Raw genomic sequence first — 22261 nt, 5'->3', positions numbered from 1 at the left:
ATAATGCTGGGCGGACAGGTGGTTCTCACGATTAGCAGATCAGAAAAGTTGTTCTTTGTTTATTTATTTAGCGACTTTATTGAGGCGAGATTGAGACTTTATAGTTCCTTCTCCCTCCTAAACCCTGTATATTACATTAAAGAAAGTTACAATCCCCCAAGGTGGAGTAAAATCCACCGAGGTGGGAATCGAACCCGCGACCCCTGGGTTGGCAGGCAAGGACGTTACCCCACCACCATTGAGGCCAGTTGAAAATTACCTTCAATGCGCAGAAAATCATTGATCGATAAGTTGCTTTTGTCTGTTGCTAAATATCTTTTTTTGTCTTCAGTTAATCCTCTTGTGCATCATGTTTCGTTTGTCTCAAAGGAAGGGTGGACAACTTAAGGTCCACCCAGGGGAAAAAAAACTTCCAGCTATGCCACTGCTCACATATCCATTCACCGAGATTTACGAGCAAGTATCAATGATCGCGTTTGAGGAGTCCCCCCTGCTAACAAAACGTTCGCAAGCAGAGATCTCCTACTCCACGGATGTCGTCTCGTCGTGAAATCATGAAACGAACTGCAATACTTGTCTTTATTTGCCATTTCCATCTGCCCACTGTAATTTTTACGTGGACGGAGATAACATGGGCGAAGTATGCCCGAAAATGCCACAAAAAAGAAAGAAAACAGCAAGCTAGTGAAGTAAGATGAGAATCGGGTCGACTCAACCGTTCTCATCCACCCCTTTTAGACTGCCTCAGTGACACGGCATCCGAAGGAGAAACTTGTTCATGCCGTCGAAAGGATTGCTCCTCAAAAGCTGGTCTTTGGTCTCTTCTCCACCCATTCTTTGATTTGTGGAATCGCCATAACTTTGTCCATGATCCCCTTGAGATTAGTGTGGTTTTCCGTGAAACTCATCTGCATCATATCCTGCAGCATGTCAAGGATGGCTACGTTCACCAAATCCGCCCAGGTCAACTGAAATCACAGAAAATGACCATTTTAGAAAAATATAGATATTCTGTGACGAATTTTTAATAATTTTTATCACCAGTATAGTCAAAGTAGTAGGGACATAAGAAGGAGATTTGCGTTCGGCGAAAAAGCTTTAAGAAGGAAATGGTTTACAACAGATGTGTAGCGCATGTTAAGAAAATATTAGTGAAAACCTTGATAAAACTAGCGTGGTGTGGCGCACCGTATTGCGGGAACTTTGGCCACTAAAACAAGATGTTGGGTGTGTATTAGAGGCATCAGGGACGTGGGTGTGGAAAATGGTGAAAGCAAACGTCCTAGACATAGCAGAGGGAAAACGATGGCTTTTGGGAGAAATACTAAGAAGGTAGAAAAAGTGGAAGCAGAAGATACTAAGAGGCAATTGGATATTCAAGTTGGTAAGAGAGGAGAAAATATTGGAAGCAAGAGGTAGAGGTAGGAAAATAATGGGGATTTATGATGGAATTAAGAGAGAAAGAAAGTAGGCAGAGCTAAATAACTAGTTATTGTGACATCTAGTCTGTGTTTTTAGAATATTTTGTTCCAAGGAAGTACTATGCATGGTTGGGGAGGAGAGAGTTGTTTGGAGAGATCAAAGAAGGCAGGAAAGGTGGATGCAGAACATTTTGATTGCCAATGGAATGCCGAAGACCATGAAAGAGAGGAGACTTTTAGACAAACGAGGTTAGAAGAGGAAAAGAATTAACATGCTTGACGTAATAAAGGGAGGTATACACAGTGTGATGAAATGGCGCAAAGAGTGAGAGATATGCTCAATGTTGATTGATCCCCAAGTGTCAGAATGTTAGCAGAATGCAATATTCAGAAAACCACAGTGCATTGCATTCTTACAGAAGATTTATCCATGAAAAATGTGTGCCAAGATGGTCTCCAAGGTGTTTTCGGAAGACTGCTTGTGTGACAATCTTGCCTTGAACCTCTTGGACCTCTGTGAAAGTGACCCGAATTTTTTAGAATAGGTGGTTAGTAGCGACGAGACATGAGCCTTTGAGTACGACCCCTTTGAAAACCATTTTGGACTACTGGATTATGTCAAAGAGGGCGTGACGAGGTGCCCGGACGAGATATGCGTCGACGCCTTCCAGGGAGAATACCTGAAGCGTGGCAGAGGCGCTGAGATCGGTGTGTTGATGCGCAAGGGTGCTGTTTTGAAGAGTTTTAGTAATTTTTACTTTGATCTGCAATAAAGTTTCCCCCGATTCATTCTACTTGTTTTTTGGGAAAGACCAAGTATATATGTATATATAAATCATTTAAAAAGTAATCAACCCGAAGGTCGGTTTGGTAGGTAATGGTAGAGTTCACCCAGTACTAAGCGCAGCGGCGAGTGAAATTCACACATCAGGGTAGGGGGGCAGCTCCTTTCCCAGAACCAGTTATTGTTTCCCAGGAAGATATGGTACCCGAAATATCACAAAGCTTGGGTGGAGTTGAGGGTGCCCGGAAGGCTTGCATAGGTATCGGAATATATAGGATATAAAATAAGTTATAAATATAGTATAATAATAATGGGTCAACCTGAAGATGACGTAGAACGTCGGAACCCGGGTGGTATAGAAATAAAATTTTCGTGGATTCACAAAGTTACTATTTTTTCATTTCCAATATGAATCGATTCCATAAAGTTACGCCGGAAGCCATCAATTATACTTAAAAACGTTTTCTAGACCGGTACTTGAATCACGGGTCCTTCGACTCACTGGGCTGATGCTCTACGTAAACCACTTGAGCTATCGAGAAAACGTAAATTGCACTGTAATCAGCGGGGGGTTAATGCAACCAACTGCCGCGATTATTTTGCCAGGAGATGGTATTCGGGAAATATTTAACCCACCAAAGGAGAAATGGACCAGGGCACAAGAGGGAAAGGTAGTAGGGAAAGCAATAAATGATTCCTATTCCTTTTCCTTTTATCTATATCCATGTGAATGAATATGTGTTCGCCATTTGGTGGGTTTTTGTGTTTGAATGTGTATTTAGCCTATGTGGCTTGTTTATTTCTTCTGACTGAGTGCCACGAAATGCACTTCCTATCCTTTATGACGCTGTATGATTACTTTCTTACTATCATTCTCTCTTGTGTCCTCGCCACACACAAACATTAAACTCGATAAATTTATACAAGATGTATATCCACTTGCCTCTATGCTAGAAAGTAGGCTTTAGAGAAGGAAATTCTTCCGTAGGTAACATAACTCCTAGACCTCACATTCAATTACTAACATCTACGTATTTGAAATTGCTCAGTACAAACCTGTGCGTCTTGATTAGCAGAGTATACCTATTTACCAAAAAAGGCTCATGGTAATAGCTGCAAAAAATAACTATCCAATTCTGATTGCGATCTGACAATTATAGCCCACTGGGGATGTCCAAGTTGGAGAAAATTAGGGCTTCCGTATGGAAGAAAAAACGGGGGTGCGCGCTAAGCATGACCTCGTGTCTGAGAGACTCCACGCAACAAGCGGAGCGACATGAAACGAACACCAACTCGTCATGGAAGAAAGAACACTTTTTTTCCGCGGACGTAATGAAGAAGTCGATGGGGTACACTTTATCCCCAAATGATATCGTGGATCGGAAGCGCAGAGTGAATTATTCAGGGGCGGTTGCAGGATTTTTGCGAGGGTGAAGGGGTTTTTTTTATCTATTCGATGAAATATTATTTCTTCTAAATTCTTTTATTAGTTTTTAAATTATTTTTATCACAGTGAGACTTGTCAAAGGCGAAATTTGCACGATATGGAAAACTTCCGCTACTGGAAATATCGGAATCGTAATTTATAATGGTCGCCTTTACCCCCTGCGAGACGCGGACGGAGAGCATTCTACGGTCCCTTACTTTCGTGACTGAGTTGTATTTGTATCTTTGAAAGACGGAAAGACCAAATGTTTTAGCCAGTCTGGAGAGGGATCGGAATTTTTTTCCGTTTGGACACCACCTGCAGTCGCAAAAACCTCTTCTCATTTGGAATTACTGCCTTCTTTTTATGGGCTGTAACATTTAAAAAGAGCATTTGGTTTTCATGCGGTTAATTCTATATTTTTCTTGTTCTTATCCGCTTTAAGTTCCGGGTCTTTTGTGAAAACCACTTAATCCGTAAGTTCTAGGTATTCGACTGTGATTCCTTCTTTGATAGGCTTCACTACATAAAGTCTGGTCTACCATTTAAGGTATTTCCTTGAAAGAGCACATATCACTTTATTTATAAGCCTTACTTAACGATGTGACAATCTACATCACGATATATCCTTCTTCGATTCTGAATACTTTTCCTTCCGTCCAACATGGCTATTCTCGTACTACTTCCTCTGCCTCGTTTTCCCAACATTCTCCCCCTGTCACATCTTACACATCCCATTGCCAATCAAAACGGGGAGCATTCACTTTTCCTGCCTCCATTAGATTTTTCCTAGCAAATCTTTTCTCCTCTACCAAACCTAGTGCTATCCTTTATTTTTTTCTGTCCATTATATATTTTCCATTCTTCTCCGCGTCCTAAAATCTCTAATCTACGTTTATCATTTTGCATCAAAAATTAAGTTCTCGTGTCGTGCAAAGCCAATATCAATTAAAAATAACAAAACCTCTTATTCACTGTCCATAAGAAAAACAATATTTGACTGAAGGCTCCGTATGAAACGTGAGGTTTACTTCTTGAATTTACTTTAAGATAAACATATATTAAGAATAAGACATTAATTTTCCATACAATTTATAGAAACATATTTTTCTCTTCTCTTAAAAATTTTTCCAATTTTTTCTTTACTTCTAATTTTCTGCTAAATAATCTGCAAGCCATCGGCAAGGCGTGTGACAGAGAACGCATTGTACGCAAAAGAAATGGTCTCATGAAATACTGGCTGTGATAAAGCAATGGATAATGAAAAAGCCAAGACCGTAACTTGACAAGTTTACGGTCGTGGCTTTTTCGTTTTCCATTGTTTCACGACCGTAGGGACGTTCATTTTAACTTAACATTGATAAAGCATTTCAATTCAATGATGCTACGAAATATTGCGAGTGTCAAATTCGTTGAGAAGAGACATAGCCATTAGTAAGTAAAGAATGCAAACAAACAAGGAATTTTAATTTTTCTAGACGAAGGCTAGATGGAGCTGACACTGCCTCATCAGCATAAGACCAACGGTTAGGTTTTTAGTAAAAATTCGAAAAAAAATGAAACCACAACCGCGGATGTTGAAAATGTCATTTTTACTCGAAAATCTGAATTCGTAGAAAATGAGAATCCTTCTAACTACTGATACATTCGCGGAATATATACCACACCTTATATTGGGTTAGAATTTCTACTCTTGGCAAGAATGTCGACATTAATCGTAATATTTCGTCGCAGAAGTGTGTGGGTTACTTAAATACGCGATCTGACAATTACCTTTGCGTAACTCTATTGCGACTACCACGACAGTTTAAAAGAGCGACTTGCGGGGCAATCAACAGCTTCGGGAACACAATTCGAGGGAAATGCTCAGCTGTTGCTCGCGTTTTAGCAAACTCACAGCGTTGTCCGTGGGTGCTATCGGAAGGAATGAAGTATCACATGCAGCGGACAGTTTTTCCTATTGTCATTATTGCGTCCTCATTTCTCAGTTCATCCTCATCCACTAGATCCTCATCTATCCAGTTCATATTAAGTATTCTTCCCCAAAACTGTACTTCAAAACTTTTCAACTGCGTTCAGTACAGTTCTTCTATACATTCCTTCCATATCTCTTGGATCTTTCCTGTTTCAACTCTTATCTTATTCGACTTATCTCTAACTGTTTGCACAGATCTTCCCTTCTTATTTTCCGATAGTGATTTAACCTTGCTGTATAGCGCACCAATTTCTCCCTTCCTCTGCGACTCTCCATATCCTTTTACTGCATCTTCCGCCACGTTTCTCTTGCTCTAGTTGTTACTCGTCTCAACTTATTATTGAACTCTTTACATTTCCTTCTAGCTAACTATGTGTTTACATTCTTTCATTTCCTTCTCTCATCTATTTTTCTAATCATGGAACTTCTTTTCTTCAAGTTAACCCCCCGTCAGTCCCTCAGCAAAAAGAATCGATTTTGGCATCTAGCGGGAGTACGGTGTTTCCGTTGGATTACAAAATATGGATTGTGATCCTAATGTGACAATAACATTGATATACCCATAATGTCGGTTTCCCGGCACACCCATTGAACTTATTGACAAGTCCAATGCCATCTGGGAAGATTGTCATACCATTATTAATGGCATCCAATTCAGAATTTATGCGAGCATGTGGAATAGTCAAATTCAACCGTCAAAAGTAATACGTTAGCGCTGGAATGCATATTTTTATAATGCAATTTAGCGTAAGGTGAAGTCAAAAGCCAACAGGGATTTTGATTAAAGAATATGAATGTTGCGGAATACCCTATACAATTGAGTGGTGGTAAAAAATAAACTCCGCATCTCTCTTCTCTTTCACTCTATTTCTGTACATTCTTACACCTAGATTTCAAAGAATTTCAGTAATGTATAAAATACCCATCAGTTATGAAGAAAAATGATGAAAGTGTCAAATCTATTTATAATTGTAACATTGAATCTTTATGAAAAATAAAAAAAATATGTATATGCCCCTAAATAATATTCGCGTGTTCGAAGCTGAGTGATGATATAAACTAACTCACTAAAGAGAGACACGCAGTTTATTCAGCTTCAGGGAGTGAGAGAGAAGAGAACAACCCTAGACACGTATACACCACACGCATACAACATAGACATGTATAGTTCCCGCAGCTGTACAAAGAGGGGTCAGCCAGTTCTCCTCCCCACCCATCGATTTCCCTTCCATCATTGAGCTTCCTGGCTCTCCCTGCGCATGTATCGAGCATTTCGTGACGCTCAACTCAAACTCATGCGCTCACTCCCTTTTGAAAACAGCTCTGCGACAGGCCCCATGAGAAGTTTTCTGTTAGGAAAATACTCGATCTTTTCGGAACTCTTGCGTAAAGAGTTTAAAAAATCTAGAAGTTCTAGAAAATCAGTGATATCGTACTACTGACGATGAATTTGTGTCCAGCCCGTGGTTCCGTTACTTGTTGACGTTTCTAACAGCAATTTCCAAGGTATCCGTATCCATTTCCGTTTTCATTTCTCTACTTATACTTCATTAAAATAGTACAGTTAAAAACTCTAAGAGATAAGGAAACTCGTGTAGAAAATTGGTACATGACAACGTGACATTCCAGATGACACACTATATGGCGGCTTTTGCTCACACTCTGGCGGCCTTTGGAACTCTCCATGTCCAAACGCGCCGCGGTTTTCCAAAAGAAGAATGTGTTTGCAAGGGCAGCTCTTCAGCGTTGCTCCTCTCATTGTCCTGGGTTTTCCGCCACTCGTGTAGCAGGCAGCATAACCCGCACGATTTGAGTGCTGACGCCTCCCAAATATTTCCCCCTACTACGACTACGGACACACGGTGAAACCGGCTGCAGGTGGGTGGGCTGCTAACTCCACAGGTGTGCTCAGATATGTTATCAGTTATAGTCATCGACCCGATTCATTCCAAATTTGAGCGAGTTCCTAAGGGTTAGACGATGTTAGGATGGGGAAAAGAAACTCTTTTGGACGTCGCTACGTCTGACCCTGTGCATATGAATTGTAGCGAAACGGCAAATGTTTCCTTGATAATTTGAGGCGGTGGTGAATAATAGTCAGTTAGGGTTCAAGGCACGCAAAAAACGAGTACGGAGCGTATGTCGAGGGAAGATAAATAGATCGCATATCATACAAATAAATCGCAGTGAAATCACTCATGAAGGGATGGTGGCCATTTTCTTCGGACCCCGACCTGCTAACTAGTTTCCAGATAAACCAGAATTGCAAAAAATCCTCTCGTTACGGCGAAATTGTTAATCATTACCTGTGTCTCAGAAGTTCATCACCTGTGTCTGAGCCTTGGGACTTAATAGGCGGCAGTCGAGAGTTTTGTGGGTTAATGACTGCCAATAACAAATAATAATGCACTGGCTATGCGATTGGCGGATTGCGTCACAATGAAATTAATTTTACGGCGACGCTATGGATAATAAAAAACAAAGCAAGAATATGAACTTGAACAATGCAGTTAACTCATTAATTTATTTTAGTTTGATTAAAAGGCATAAGTTTTATTACTTTTTCAAAAATGCGTCTTTTTAGTACCACGGAATTGTTCTTTCGAATAATTTTTTCAAAAATTATCCTTAGAACTTTTCATCGTTGGTTTAGGTGCATGTGGGCACCTCTACCTTTGGACATTTTTCCACAATTCTCATTTAACATAAATTCTACGACTGTTACGTTCCTCCTATTTTTCTCATTTATGAACCCTTATGAAATTCGTTCAATAAATATTGGTTTTTTGATAAATCTTCGGAGACGACGCATCTGCAAATGGTACTCAGTTGAACTCAAGTGAACTACGAGTAAATTCAATTTTTTAAAAATTCGCAAAATTCCTGATTGACTGGACCTAAAGCCAGGGTTGTGAATCTAGTTTCACCGTGAGATGATACGACCCAAGACTTCGCGGTCAGAATAATTTGTCGTCGTTATCCAACGTCACAGCTGTCGACTGCCTTCATTAATCATAAGGGTTATGAATAATAACAGTACCTCATGAAATCTCGCTTCGCTTAGTCAAATCCAGATACGGTTATTTACCTATGTTTTCAGCAATTTGCAACGTTTTTAGATTACGCCACACCGACTTCATGTAAAAAGTGATGGTGTAAGGAAGTGGATGGTGTAAAAACTGCGTCCCAGGTGTGCTTTAAATTCTTCCTGTTATCGGTAAACCTAATCGACTCTTATTCTACTATCACTAGGATACCATGATTAAAAAATGTTTTTTTCCTAGTTCACTTAGCATACTATTTCTCATAAATTGAGGGAGAGACGCCGTCGGCTATTCTACGCTGCATAGGCCTCGGTTCCATCCCACTGCTGTTAAGATCTCGGGCACTACGACGATAGGTTTCTTTCTCATCGGTCGTTGGCTGATGAAATAAAACCTGCATGATGTCAGAAGTGATAATAGAAGCCAAATAAATATTGATTTTTTTAATGAATCGGGGTCCTAAGTCGTCCTTAGTAACAAGCGGATTTTACATCATGGAGTCTCGGTCTACTTATAGCTCGAAGGGCCAATAGTTAAAAAGACCATTCGTCCAATGACTGGCAGCTGATGTTCTTTGTGAAATTCTTTCATATAAAAATACTTCGTTTCCCGCAGATTTGGTTAATCGCCCGGGTTTACGATATCATCAGATAGCCTATCAGAATCATACATACGATTCTGGATATAGCTTGTATTTTTACGTTAATGTGTCACTTACAGGTACATACTAGGTATGGTTGGAGAGGAGAGAATATTGTTGGCATAAATTCAATGGAGGCAGTAAAGGTGTATGCAGAGGATTTTGGTAGGCGATGTGATGTTGAACTCCATGATAGACAGGAGAAGGTTGGGCAAGCGAAGAAGAGAGTGGAAAAAGATAAGTATCTTGGTCGGAATGAAGGGAGGTAGAGTGCATGCGGAATTGAGAAACGGTTTCTTTGTAGCGTGCGGCCAGGCTGTCTTTTGGACGAGGCTAAGGAATGTAGCTGTGTTCAGTCTGTGTTCATCCAAAACCTACCTTAACCGGTCGGTTGCCAAATAATAATTATGTGTCATTTAAGTTGATAGATCAAAAATAGAAGTCTACACTAATATATTCTTACAATTCTGGACAAAACAAGACAAGTATTTGACAGGATCTAAACTCTAGCATTCTTCCACTCTTTTTCAAGAAAATAGTAGTACTTTTTAGGGGAGGGGACCGACAGCTAATGTCATTTGTGCCATAGGGGACAGGAAAGGATGAAGGGTGGAGAGAAACCCGGTGTCGGCATTAGCCTACTCTTTACGAAAGGCGCCAAGGGGTCCGCAGTTTAACGTCCCATCCAACGGACGGCGTACTCACTCAAAGTGCCCTCCACAAAGCACCTCAAGTAGGGATCGAGATACCTCAGAAAAATATTCAACACCGCCGGGATTTGAACCCGCGCCCTCTGGGTGGGAAGCCAGTACGTTAGCCCCCGCACCATCTCGATCCCCTTTTTTAAGAAATTTATTAAATTGACAAAAGGCATACATCTTAGGAAATTGTATCCCCTATCGATTATTAATTCGAAATTCTAGTAGTGTAATAGATGAGCGGCTACTTTCAGAAGGAAATGGTGAGAAACTTTTTTTTTTGTAAGCCCCAATTCACCATGCACTTAAATTGTAGTTGAGGCTCTAAGGAGTTTTTCTGTAAGCATGCTAAGTGATGTAGACATAATACGTATTATCTCACCAAGTGGCAAGAATCCGTAGAAAAAATTTCTAGGTGGTTGAACTTCAACCGGATTGAAGCGCGTGAGATCCGAGGTGTTGTAATATGTCGGTGACGTTTCATAACGCCTCCCAAAAATACTGATAAGAGTCACAGAAAAAGGAAATTGGTGGACTTTTAATGATTTAGATAAGAAAAAAGGCATCTGGATCGAAAGTAATTTTCAATAATGCTACGAAAGGAAGAACATAAAAGAAACATTTCTTAGTATCTTCGACTCCTAGCACAAATTAAAATGCGTTTAAATACACATTCCTTGGCTCTTACCTTTCCGAGAACGAAATGACCATTGTTCTTCTTCACGTCATCGTCCAATTTCTCCAAATAAAAAGGAATTGTTTCGTTGACAAGGACTTCCTTTTTCTTCTCTTTAGCGTCTTCATCTGCCTCGAAGTTATAGGCTACAATCTCTGAAAACAAATGAGTTAAATAATGACCCAACACAGTTACGATGTTCATACTTATACACTTTTCAATAAAATCCTCTAATTCTGATAATTTCTCGATATATTCAACCAGATTTCTTAATCATGTCCATTGTTATCCCTATTTACAGTCCTATGTGAAAGGCCGAAAATTGCTGTTTTCGGACTAAGAACAAATAAATAAGATTGAATAAGATAGATTAAAATGGACAGTAAAAATTTGACAATGAAGAAATTTACCCATCCATCTTTGACAAAAAAAATCAGCGACAGAAGCGATCCAAAAAGGAAAATGATTTACCAACAAGTGAATAAATCACAAAAAAAAACTTACGCAGTCGAAGATCTGTGACTGTATCAATAGATATATCGCATAGCATCGCTTCCCAATCGTCATCCCCGGTTAACTTCAGCTGTCTGGCAAAGTAGCGTGCCATCGCCAAGGTTTGGTGAAGATCTTCGCCATCTGTTTCAATTACAGGGACTTTGCCGTAAGGCATAGCTGGAAAAGAATAAAGCATCTCAAGCGACTGAATCCTTATCATCCAAATTTAATACAATCACGCATAACCAGCTGTTTCAGATTCGCCTGTTACGGTAATTAAGGCAGTGGTGTGCCTATTGAAGTGAAGGAGAAATAACTAAATTCCTCCCAAATGAAATGATGTAGGCGAGTGATGGGTCGATATTGAAATCAACAGGAGATACTCCCAAGCAATGTAAAACGAGCACCTCATAGTGGTTATACCAATGAATCAAAGCATAGTGATACTTGGCAACACGCAGTAGGGTTTTTTTTATCATATCCCCTCTCGCCGTTGGGACTAAGAAAAAGAATTACTGCATACACTGAAGGGACTGTTTACCTAATCAGTTAAAAATGAGGTATTTGAATGGAAAAAATAACTCCCATCGAAAGGTAGCCATCATCTAAATTCAGTTGAATTGGTTCGTTTGTCAATAATATAAACTGAGCTATAGTCCATTCGTGCTCCTTATATAACCAGCACAGAAATCGAGTAACGTTCGTGACTTTCGGCTTCTTTCCGTTGGCCTTCGTGACGCTTGCATAGAGGGTGAAAATTGGCTCCCGGGATACTATGGCATTTTCTCTGTTTTGATCCAGTAATAGTTAACTGGCTGGGTAAATTTGCTTGCACAAACTCTGCATCATACTGATGCCACTCAAGATAATGATGGTAATTTCCAGGCTCCTACGAAAATTTTAAAATAACCTTGCAATCTACGCATCGGAGCATTTACCAAGCATGAAATGTGTGGTATTACCTAATAATGTAACAAAAAGTTGATTCAATGTTTCTGTCTTCGATGTCAATGCTTATCACTGTTACGCACGTTATGAATTTCAGCAAGTGATCAATTAAAGTAAAATCAGCATAAAACAGAAATATTTTGTGAATAAGTCAAAGCCTGTAGTTACATTCATGAAAAGTTAATTTACGTTTTCTTCTCTTTAATTCAAAATTAAACATACGCTGGAAGGTTTTTACCACATTCTACTCAGCTAGAGTCCGCGCAATGTAATAGAATGTTTACATAAACTGAAATGAATCTTTCACTGGACGTTTCTTTCAACGAGAATCGAAAACTACAAGTACTCTTAGCATTAAGGGATAGAAATGAATTCACTAGAAAAAAGTTGGGTTGGTCCATTTATGATGCTGCAGAGTTGTGTGTCGTGCCCGAAATCAAGTAGCAAGCTTTCGCCTAATCATAGTCAATTATTTTTTTTAATTTGAGCTCCTAAATACATTTTTATGTATGTACACAATGAAAACTGAATTCGTCACACTTTTTCATTATTGAGGCTAGGAAAATGCAGATTGACTTGACAATCTACATGGCAAACATACTATTTCATGCATTGACATCGGACAAAACTTATTCAAAATAGACAGCATTAGAGTATTTGAGTCCGAGAACTAAAAAGATCATGTGACTGAATCCACTTTTTCACTAAATTACCTAACGGCTTTGTTTCTACTCTTTCGGAGCTTTAAATAGAAGATGCCTATTATTCTCCTTTTGTAAAAATTATTTTATCAATTCAATTTTTTCATTTATTAATTTATTATATTCTTTAAATTTTATTACAAAGAAGTACCGTTCTTGAGCCTAACTTAGAGAGCATTTACATTTTTCATATCTGTGTTCATGAATTGCAGCTCGAAAAGTTCAGTCTGAGTTCATAATACACACGAAAAAATTATTAGAACTACAAAATTATAAAACAAATTTCCTCATCGGAAAGTCCCTATATCTGATTGTATTTTGTCATTTTATTACCAAATTTTCAATAACATCCAAGAAAGAGTATTGGCACTGGAAAAGAAGTACATTAACTCAGGTTTGTCTAGAAATCCGAGTATATTTCAGGAAGGTAAACTTTTGCGAATAAGTTAAATAATTTCGAAACTAGGTTTAGCACCGTTGGAACTAGAGGATTGTACTTTCGGTTTTAACTGCGATGCAGACACTGCTGACTATAAAACCTTTTGGGAAATTTTCATCTCCGTGGTCGGGACGTGATAAGATAAGCATTCCCCTGTGTTACCCCCCTTAACAGACGCAAAATATAGGATCACGATGGACTGCATACAGCAGCACCAAAAAGAGGCAATAGTTCAGAGATGATACGGAAACATAACCTGCACCAAGGTTTACGGTATTTTCGCAAATACTGAGATTTAATTGCACGTGATTAGCACTTTTTGATCAAAATTCAACTCTAAAAAAAAGGTACGCGATACACGCCAGGGAAAATTAAACTGTGTCAAATTTCTAAAAACAATCATAGTCCTTATAAAAAAATATTATGAATGAACACCATATATATATATATATATATATATATATATATATATATATATATATATATATATATATATATATATATATACATATATATACATATATATACATATATATATATATATATATATATATATATATATATTCAGGGAAAGGAACTGGCCCCCCTACCCTGATGTGTGAATTTTCACACGCCGTATAGGGCTTAGTACTGGGTGATCTCTACCATCACCTACTAAACCGACCTTCGGGTTGATTACTGTGTTTATGGTTTATATATGTAATGTATAACACTTAGCCCTAGTGGACACAGACAAAAACACACAGAAACACACAAAAAAGAGACTCACTATTTTTCGAATTTTCGGTGGTCGTGACCACCTTTATCAAGGAAGAGAGGGACAGAACCTTCCAGAGTTCTCTTCCCTCTTTTATCTCTACTAGTAATAATCTATCCGTTACCTGCTCTATGTTGACTACGCTTCTTCCTACCTCTTCATTTAATACTATGGCAACCCCTCGTTGGTTCTCGTCCCCACAGCTGTATATTATTCTATACTTATCACTCCAGTAATCCCCACTATCTTTCCATCTCACCTCGCATATACCTAAAATATCGATATTTCCCCTTTCCATCTCTCGCTTAACATTCTTCAATTTCTCATAATTGTCCTAACATTTCACGTTCCTGTTCTAATAAATTTGGTCTTCTTCTCCTGCGTCTTCTGTCCTGCTGCTGCTGGTTTTCCCTTGCAAGGGTTTCGTGGGATGACGACCGCGGAAGCCTTGCCTCCCCCGCTGCTGGGCACGACACACGGCCGATTGGGCCGAGCCCCGTAGATGCCAGGACTCAAAATCTCTGTATAGTCCATCATGTTAATATTGGGAATGATAATTGAGGTGGTTTCCCATTTCCTTCCTCAATAGTGTTTTTAACGTGACAGGATAACTTACTGGCCGCCCCACTGGGGTCAGACGCCGTTGCAGCCGCCTCACTGAGGAACAGACGCTGCGTGGACTACCTTTCGTCTGGCTCCTAACCTTCGACCTATCTGGCATGGGTAACCCTACCAGGAGCAAATATTATTACTCCCGCCAGCACAGCTCTAGGGGTCATCGGAACGCACAAGCCCTTCCACCTCGTCAAGGTTGTAGTCCGAGGAGGGATATATATATATATATATATATATATATATATATATATATATATTTTTTTTTTTTTTTTAAAGGTAATCTACCGGTTAAGGTAGGTTTTTGGATGGACACTACTACCAAACAAACATTTTATTACTCCCAACAAAACACAAAATCCATCATCCTACTCTATATCAGGTCCCTCTTCATCTCTGAGTACTTTCTTCCTCCCTTCATCCCGTCCAACACCCCTATCCTGTTCCTTCCCTTTCCTCGTTTGCCTAACATTCTCCCCTCAGTTACAGTCTTCAACATCCCGCTGCCGGTCAATACCCATTCAGCCAATTTTCCTGCCTCCATAGGATTGCTCCCAACAAACCCCTCTCTTCGCCCACCATACCAAGTACTTCCTCATTTGTTTTCTTTTCTGTCCATTTAACCTCCTCCATTCTTCTCCACACCCACATTTCAAAAGCCTCCAGTCTACGTCTATCTTCCTGCTTCAAGGACAACGTTTTCGCTCCGTACATAGCTACGCTCCATATCAGAGTTTTGACGAGTCTTTTCTTAACATCCTTACTCAACGTCCCCGTCATCAACTCCCTCCTCCTTGTGAAAGCCTCTTTGCCTAGCGCAATTCTTCTCCTTACGTCCCTACTACTTTGACCGTGTTGGTCCAAAACACTACCGAGATACGTAAACTGTTCTACCTGCTCTAGTTTTTGCCCTCCTATTTTAATGTTTAGCTTAGCCTTTTTCTTTCTAGAAAATCGCATAACCTTTGTTTTATTAATATTGATTCTCATCCCATACCTGTCGCACTGAATTTCCAATTCACTAAGCAATGATTGCAGCCCCTTGCCTGACTGACAAACTAAAGCTTGGCCATCAGCAAACCTAACTGATTTTAAGAATTCCCAGGCAACTTTCATTCCTACCTCGAGTTCTTCCCATGCCTCTTGAATCATTTCCTCTGAATACGGGTTAAACAGCAACGGTGATAATGGGCAACCCTGCCTTACACATCTTCCTAACACTGCCCAACCGGACTCCCCGTTCCCCACTCGCACCTGAGCAGTCTGAGACATGTACAGGTTGCGGATTAGCCTCCTTTCCCTCCAATCTATTCCTATTTTCTGCAGAATACTCATTAGTTTTTCCCAATTCACTCTATCAAACGCTTTTCCGAAATCTACGGAACAGGCAAATACCTCCTGGTTGTGTTCTATATTCCTCTCGATTAATAATCTCATTACTGCAATGGCATCACGCGTACCTCACCCCTTCCTAAACCCAAACTGATCATCCCCTAAGTAATCATTTGCCCTACTGTCTATCCTTTTGTTTAGGATCCTAAGAACAACTTTAGCTGCGTGGGATATCAAACTAATTGTCCTGTAGTCCTCACATGACGTGGCCTTTACATTTTTCGGAATATGAACTAAAACTGATCTCACGAAGTCTTCCGGCCAGATTCCCTCCTCATAAATACTACGGATCAGCCCATATAGCCTCTTCTTCCCACATTTTCATAATCATTTTAAAAGTTCCACGGGAATGTTATCCACCCCAAAAGCCTTATTTAGTTTCATCTCCCTTAATGCCCTTTCTATCTCATTGTCTAGTATGCCTGGACCTAAGCTGTCTTCCTCTACGTCATGTTCCTTTTCAATGTCTAACTTTGTTGGTCTAAGCTCTTTACTATATTGCTCTTCTATATATTCCTTCCATCTCTCTTGGCACTTTCGTGCGTCAACTATTACCTTACCCCGCTTATCTCTAACTGTTGGCATAGATCACCCTTTCTTACTTCCCGATAAAGATTTAACTTGGCTGTACAGCGCACCGATTTCCCTATTCCTCTGCAGACTTTCCATATCCTCGCACTGCGTCTTCCACCATGCTTCCTTTGCTTTATTTGTTGCCCGCCTCAATTTATTGTTCAATTCTTTGTACTTCATTTTGCCTGATTCTGTATTTATATTCTTCCATTTTCGCCGCTCATCCATCTTTGTAATCATCTCATCCGTGATCCATGGTTTCCTAGTCCTTTTAGCGTTAACGGTTCCAATAGTGTCTTTTGCGGCTTTAGACAACCCTTTCTTGATACATTCCCATTTTTCTTCGATGGTACTTAGCTCTTTACCATCCTCCATGATTTCCTCTACCGCCTGTTTGTATACCTTCCTTTTCAAACCATTTAATGCTTCTACATTCCATTTTCTAACTCGCCGCCCCTGCCTTATCTTTTTGAAATGGACGCTACATTTTATAACAACTAAATTGTGGTCAGAGTCCGCATCCGCTCCCGGGAAGCTGTGCGAATTTATCACACTGTTCCTAAATCTGTGTCTAACCAGGATATAATCTAGCTGATACCCTCCTGAGTCACCTGGCATTTTCCATGTACACCTGCGTCCTTTGTGGTGTATGTGTATATATATATCTATATATATATATATATATATATATATATATATATATATATATATATATATTCCTCCCATGGACTAAAACCTTGACGTGGTGGAAGGGCTTGTGCATCCGACTACCCCTAGAGCGGTTGGAAAGCATTAAAAAAACCCCGAGGAATTGACTCCTCCGGAGGGTCGGGCGCAAAGTTAGGCCACCCGTTAATCGATAACGAAATTCTAAACATGAGAGGTCGTCCAAGCACATATTGCGTGATACTTGTCTCACAGTTTCGACCCCTCCCTCCCCCATCCCGATATTTAATCCAACCAGAGCACTAATGAAAGACAAAAAAAAATTTAAAATTAAAAAAAAATTTAAAAGTGTTAACAGCAATAATCCTCCCATGTATTACAACATTGACGTGGTGGAAGAACTTGTGCGTTCCGATGACCCCTAGAGCTGTGGTGGCGGGTGCAATGATAAATTATCGTGGTAGTCACCCATGTCAAAGGATAGGTCGAAGGTTTGGAGCCAGACGAAAGGTAGTCCACGCAGCGTCTGCTCCTCAGTGAGGCGGCTACAAAGGCGTCCAACTGGGGAGATGGGTGATGGTGTCACGTTAAGAATACTATTGAGGAAGGCAACGGGAAGCCACCTGAATTTTCATTCCCAAGATTATAATGATGGACAGAATAGAGAATATGAGTCCTGGGAACTACGTGACTCGGCCCAATCGGTCGTGTGTCGTGCCTGGCAGCGGGAGAGGCAAGGCTGCCGCGGTCGTCGCCCCACGAAACCAATTAAGATGCAAAAGAAAACCGACAGCAACAGGACAGAAGTCGCAGCAGAAGAAGACCAATTTAGTTATAATATGAACTTGGACTGTTAGGACAATGTTGAGGACAGGAAAATTAGAGAATATTAAGCGAGAGATAGAAAGAGGAAATATAGATATTTTAGGTTTATGCGAGGTATGATGGAAGGGTAGCGGGGATTACTGGAGTGATAGTTATAGAATAAGGAGGTAGTATGAAGCGAAGTAAACATAGACCAAGCATTGGATAGAATATTACAGAAAAGAAGAAACCGACGCAGTTACAGAGAAAAGCAGAACCGTCGAACTTGGTCATTGTTAAGGTATACATGCCACCAAGCAATCATAAGGAGGAAGAAGTCGATAGGATATATCATCTGTTAGAGGAAATAATCGCGTGTTTTCGTGTACGAAAATACTTGATAGTGATGGGGGATTGGAATATTACGCTAGGCGAAGGAAGAGATGGTGATGAGGTCGGGGAATACGGTTTAGGTACGAGGAATGACTGCGGGGAGAAGGCAATAGAGTTCTGTAGAAGACCGGTTAGTCATCACCAACACTTGTTTTAGACACCACAAAAGGTGTTGGTATAAATTTAAAATGCTAGGTGACTCTGAAAGGCATCAGTTAGCTTATGTTATGGTTAGGGACAGATTCAGGTACAGTGTGATCAATGCGCACAGCTTCCCGGGAGCGGATGCGGACTCTGACCACAATTTAGCTTTTATGAAATGTAGCGTCCGTTTCAAAAAGATAAGGCATGGGCGGCTGGTTGAGAAATGGAATGTAGAAGCATTAACTGGAATTACAAGGAAGGAGTATCATCAGGCTCTAGAGAAAATCAGGGTTGAGGGTAAATAGCTGACCACCATCGAGGAAAAATAGGAATGCCTGTGGCAATGGGATGTTAAAGACTTTAATAGAGGGGAGGATGTTAGGCAAACGAGAAAAGGGCAGGTACGGGATAGGGATGTTGGATGGGATGAAGGAAGGAAGGAATTTCACAGGGATGAAGAAGGACTTGATGTACAGTAGGTTGCTGGATTGTGTTTTGTTAGAATTCACAAAATATTTATTTGGTAGTTGTGTCCATCCAAAACCTACCTTAACCGATAGATTACTTATATATATATATATATATATATATATATATATATATATATATATATATATATATATATATATATATAAACCATAAACACAGTAATCAGCCCTTAGGTCGGTTTGTTAGGTGATGATAGCGGGAGTCCAGCGGGACTAGTTCCCCCAGTACTAAGCCCGACGGCGTGTGAAATTCACTTATCTGGGTATGGGTTTTTGTTTAATGTAGTTCCTTTCCCTGTGCCGGTTATGATTTCTCAGGAAGATCTCATACCCGAAAAATCACATAGCTTGGGTGGAGCTGCAGGTGCCTAGAGATGCTTGCCCGGGTAATGAGCCCGGGCCCTCCCTGGGAATCGTTGAAGTCAGTTATTCAACTCTCGACCCCATTTATGGTTTATATATATATAGATATATATATATATATATATATATATATATATATATATATATATATATAAACCATAAATGCAGTAATCAACCTGAAGGTCCGTTTGGTAGGTGATGGTGGAGTTCACCCAGTACTAAGCCCGATGGCGTGTGAAATTCACACATCTGGGTAGGGGGGCTAGCTCCTTTCCCTGTGCCGGTTATGGTTTCCCAGGAAGACCTGGTTCCCGAAAAATTACATAGCTTGGGTTGAGCTGCAGGTGACCAGAGTGCCTTGTCCAGGAATCGAACCCAGGACCATCCGGTCAGTAGTCCAACGCTCTACCCCCTGGACTACCGCGACCCACTATATATATATATATATATATATATATATATATATATATATATATATATATATATATATATATATATCTGGGTGGCCCAATCATTCAAACCGCCCGGGCTGAACCAAGCCCACTGAATGCATCAATTGGCTGCCTACATATCCCCCCCACCCCCTTGCTCATTTCCTATTGGTCCCTTTACCTCTCCTTCCCCCACCTCTCCCCCGCAAATCCTCTCCGCTCTTCCCCGAGAACGCCATTCTGAAGACGACAGCCGTGCTGTCGAAACGTAAAATAACAAATTGTGAGTGTCCTTTCTTTGTGTCTCTATATTCTAAAAATCTACATCTGTGTTTATATATATATATATATATATATATATATATATATATATATATATATATATATATATATATTATATACATGTATTTATTTATATTTGATGGGCATAGTACCCACTGTACTTGAAGTCCTCCCAAATGAGACCCAATGATAGGAATACTAATGACATATGTTAAGTCAGGGATTAACTAACTAGAACTATTAAGTTATTAGACTAACCACGGCTGTTGGTAGGTGGAATCCGAACGAAACCGGCCGCAGACCAAATCAAGCTCATGTACTTATATGTATTTTGACTCTGATTCCATTCACAAATATCGAAAATCTGTTTGTATACAAGCAAGAGAATTACTTCATTGAGAGTTACTGTATTCCTCCACCTATATTACGGTGCTAGGCTGATACATAATAATATGCCGCTCAGAAAATTCTTATTAGTGCTTTCAGGAAGGTTTTTTCTTATTAGAGCGCCATTAGTTAAAAATCATTGCAATTATTTGCATATTGTATTCATAATACAGGTACAAACACTACCTGTACTTTAAGATCTAGGTTGGCGATCATAAATGGTAATTTGAGACAAGATGGAAATCATAAAAAAATTTGAGCCGAGTTTAAATTTTTTACCATTAAAATTCAGATTTGTACTTGCTGCGTATGCGGAAGTACAGAAATAGACACTGAAAGCCATAAATGTTGGAACATTTTCCGTGAAAATGACATTGGCACCAGTAACACTTCCACTCAACATAAGGCCCTTAGCTCTAAATCTAATCCCTTCCCAACTCGCTTTTTCTCCAACTTTCATGATTGAAATCACACCTTGTCATGCACCCGTGGACGCTCAAAGTAACACTGATGGAGAGCAACAAGTAAAAACAGTCTAAACGTTAGTGGTGACTGCCAGATGTCCTTGGCAGTGAACTTTGGTCGCTCTAGACACCAAATTCTCATCAGCCGCCAAGTTGATGGAATATTTTCTTTCCTACGCTCTGTACTTTTGTTTGTTGCCAAAGGTAGGACGTGACTCTAATTTTGGCCTTCGGAGACTCGGACATTTGTTTTGGTCACTCTTGACCAGTGAACCCTCAGAGTCTGCGTTATTCGTTTCATTCTGAATAATTCATGAACCCCTCAGCAAAGCAATCGCTCCCGTCGTGGAAATAACTGCCTATATATGTATTCAGAGTATTCGAGAGCATTAAGTAGGCAAATTACCCGGCGGCCTCCGCTCCGCCGCCTACATTAGCGTGGAGGAGAGGGGGGAAAGAAGAAGAAAGCAGTCTCCGCGATTCACTTCCTCAGCTCATGTCAATTCTTTGAGGAGGGACGGGCCGTGGTGACAAGTGCGGCGTCGAAATCCATGGAGCAGTCATCCAATAAACGTCAACGTTACGTCAAATGGACGAGTTCTGAAACAGGGTGGAGTGATTGTGCGGAGAGGGCTCGTGCTTTGAATGCTTAAGAACTCACAGCTCTTGAGTGCAGGCCATTCTTCGAACGTGAACCTCACATCCTCGTAATCAATTCCACCGTATGCAAAGAGGAATCGGAGGGGTTCTCCCAATCCGCGAATGTGAAAGTATTTCAGCGTGTACTTCGGTGCCATTCTCTCTCGGCCGCTCAAAAACGTCGAACAAAACAACTGACCTGCGTAGTTGGGGTGGGGGTGGGGGAGGAGAGGAAGGGAGAAGAAAAGAACGAATGAATAAAATCAAACAAATGAAATGTGGAGTGCGATGGGATGGTGCGATAAATTTGAATACTCACGAACCCACCACCGATATTCCAATGCTCTCTCTCCCTGCGTTGACGGTTGTCCAAGCGCTCGATTCTGACAGCGTTCCGTTCAGCGCTCTCGTTCGGTCTATTCTCTGGCTCCGTGACATGCAGCAGCGCCGAAAGTGGTCTCATCCCCCTCGAAAATTGGCCCGAAGGTCGGGGAAAAGTGTATGGTTGAGAAAAAAGTCGGGGAAGGGGTGACTCAGGGGTTCAGTGTTGCCAATTTTACCACTTTCCCCCGGTGGTTTTCCTACTTTTGCCGTGAATAGTTGCTGCAACTGATTGGGT

General features: G+C 40.4%; 1 protein-coding gene across 2 annotated transcripts; it reads right to left on the bottom strand.

Moving 5' to 3' along the window:
- Window positions 1–527: 527 nt before the first annotated feature.
- Window positions 528–22054, bottom strand: LOC139686723 (glutathione S-transferase-like). Of its 2 annotated transcripts, none has more exons than XM_071583742.1 (5): window positions 21962–22054; window positions 21665–21841; window positions 11169–11336; window positions 10677–10819; window positions 528–968 (listed from the first exon to the last, which is right to left on the bottom strand). In XM_071583742.1, the coding sequence occupies exons 2-5, from the start codon at window positions 21798–21800 to the stop codon at window positions 801–803; spliced, it is 615 nt and encodes a 204-aa protein (XP_071439843.1). In that variant the 5' UTR covers window positions 21801–21841; window positions 21962–22054; the 3' UTR covers window positions 528–800. The 2 variants fall into 2 exon arrangements, with proteins under 2 accessions (XP_071439843.1, XP_071439844.1); XM_071583743.1 differs by having other exon boundaries at window positions 21970–21975.
- Window positions 22055–22261: the final 207 nt, after the last annotated feature.

Source organism: Hetaerina americana, unplaced genomic scaffold (assembly GCF_022747635.1).
Source record: "Hetaerina americana unplaced genomic scaffold, ioHetAmer1.1.p SCAF_15, whole genome shotgun sequence".
NCBI classification, from domain to species: Eukaryota; Metazoa; Arthropoda; class Insecta; order Odonata; family Calopterygidae; genus Hetaerina; species Hetaerina americana.
The sequence above is the reverse complement of the archived record's forward strand: the minus strand, read 5'-3'. Positions and strand labels throughout refer to the sequence as shown.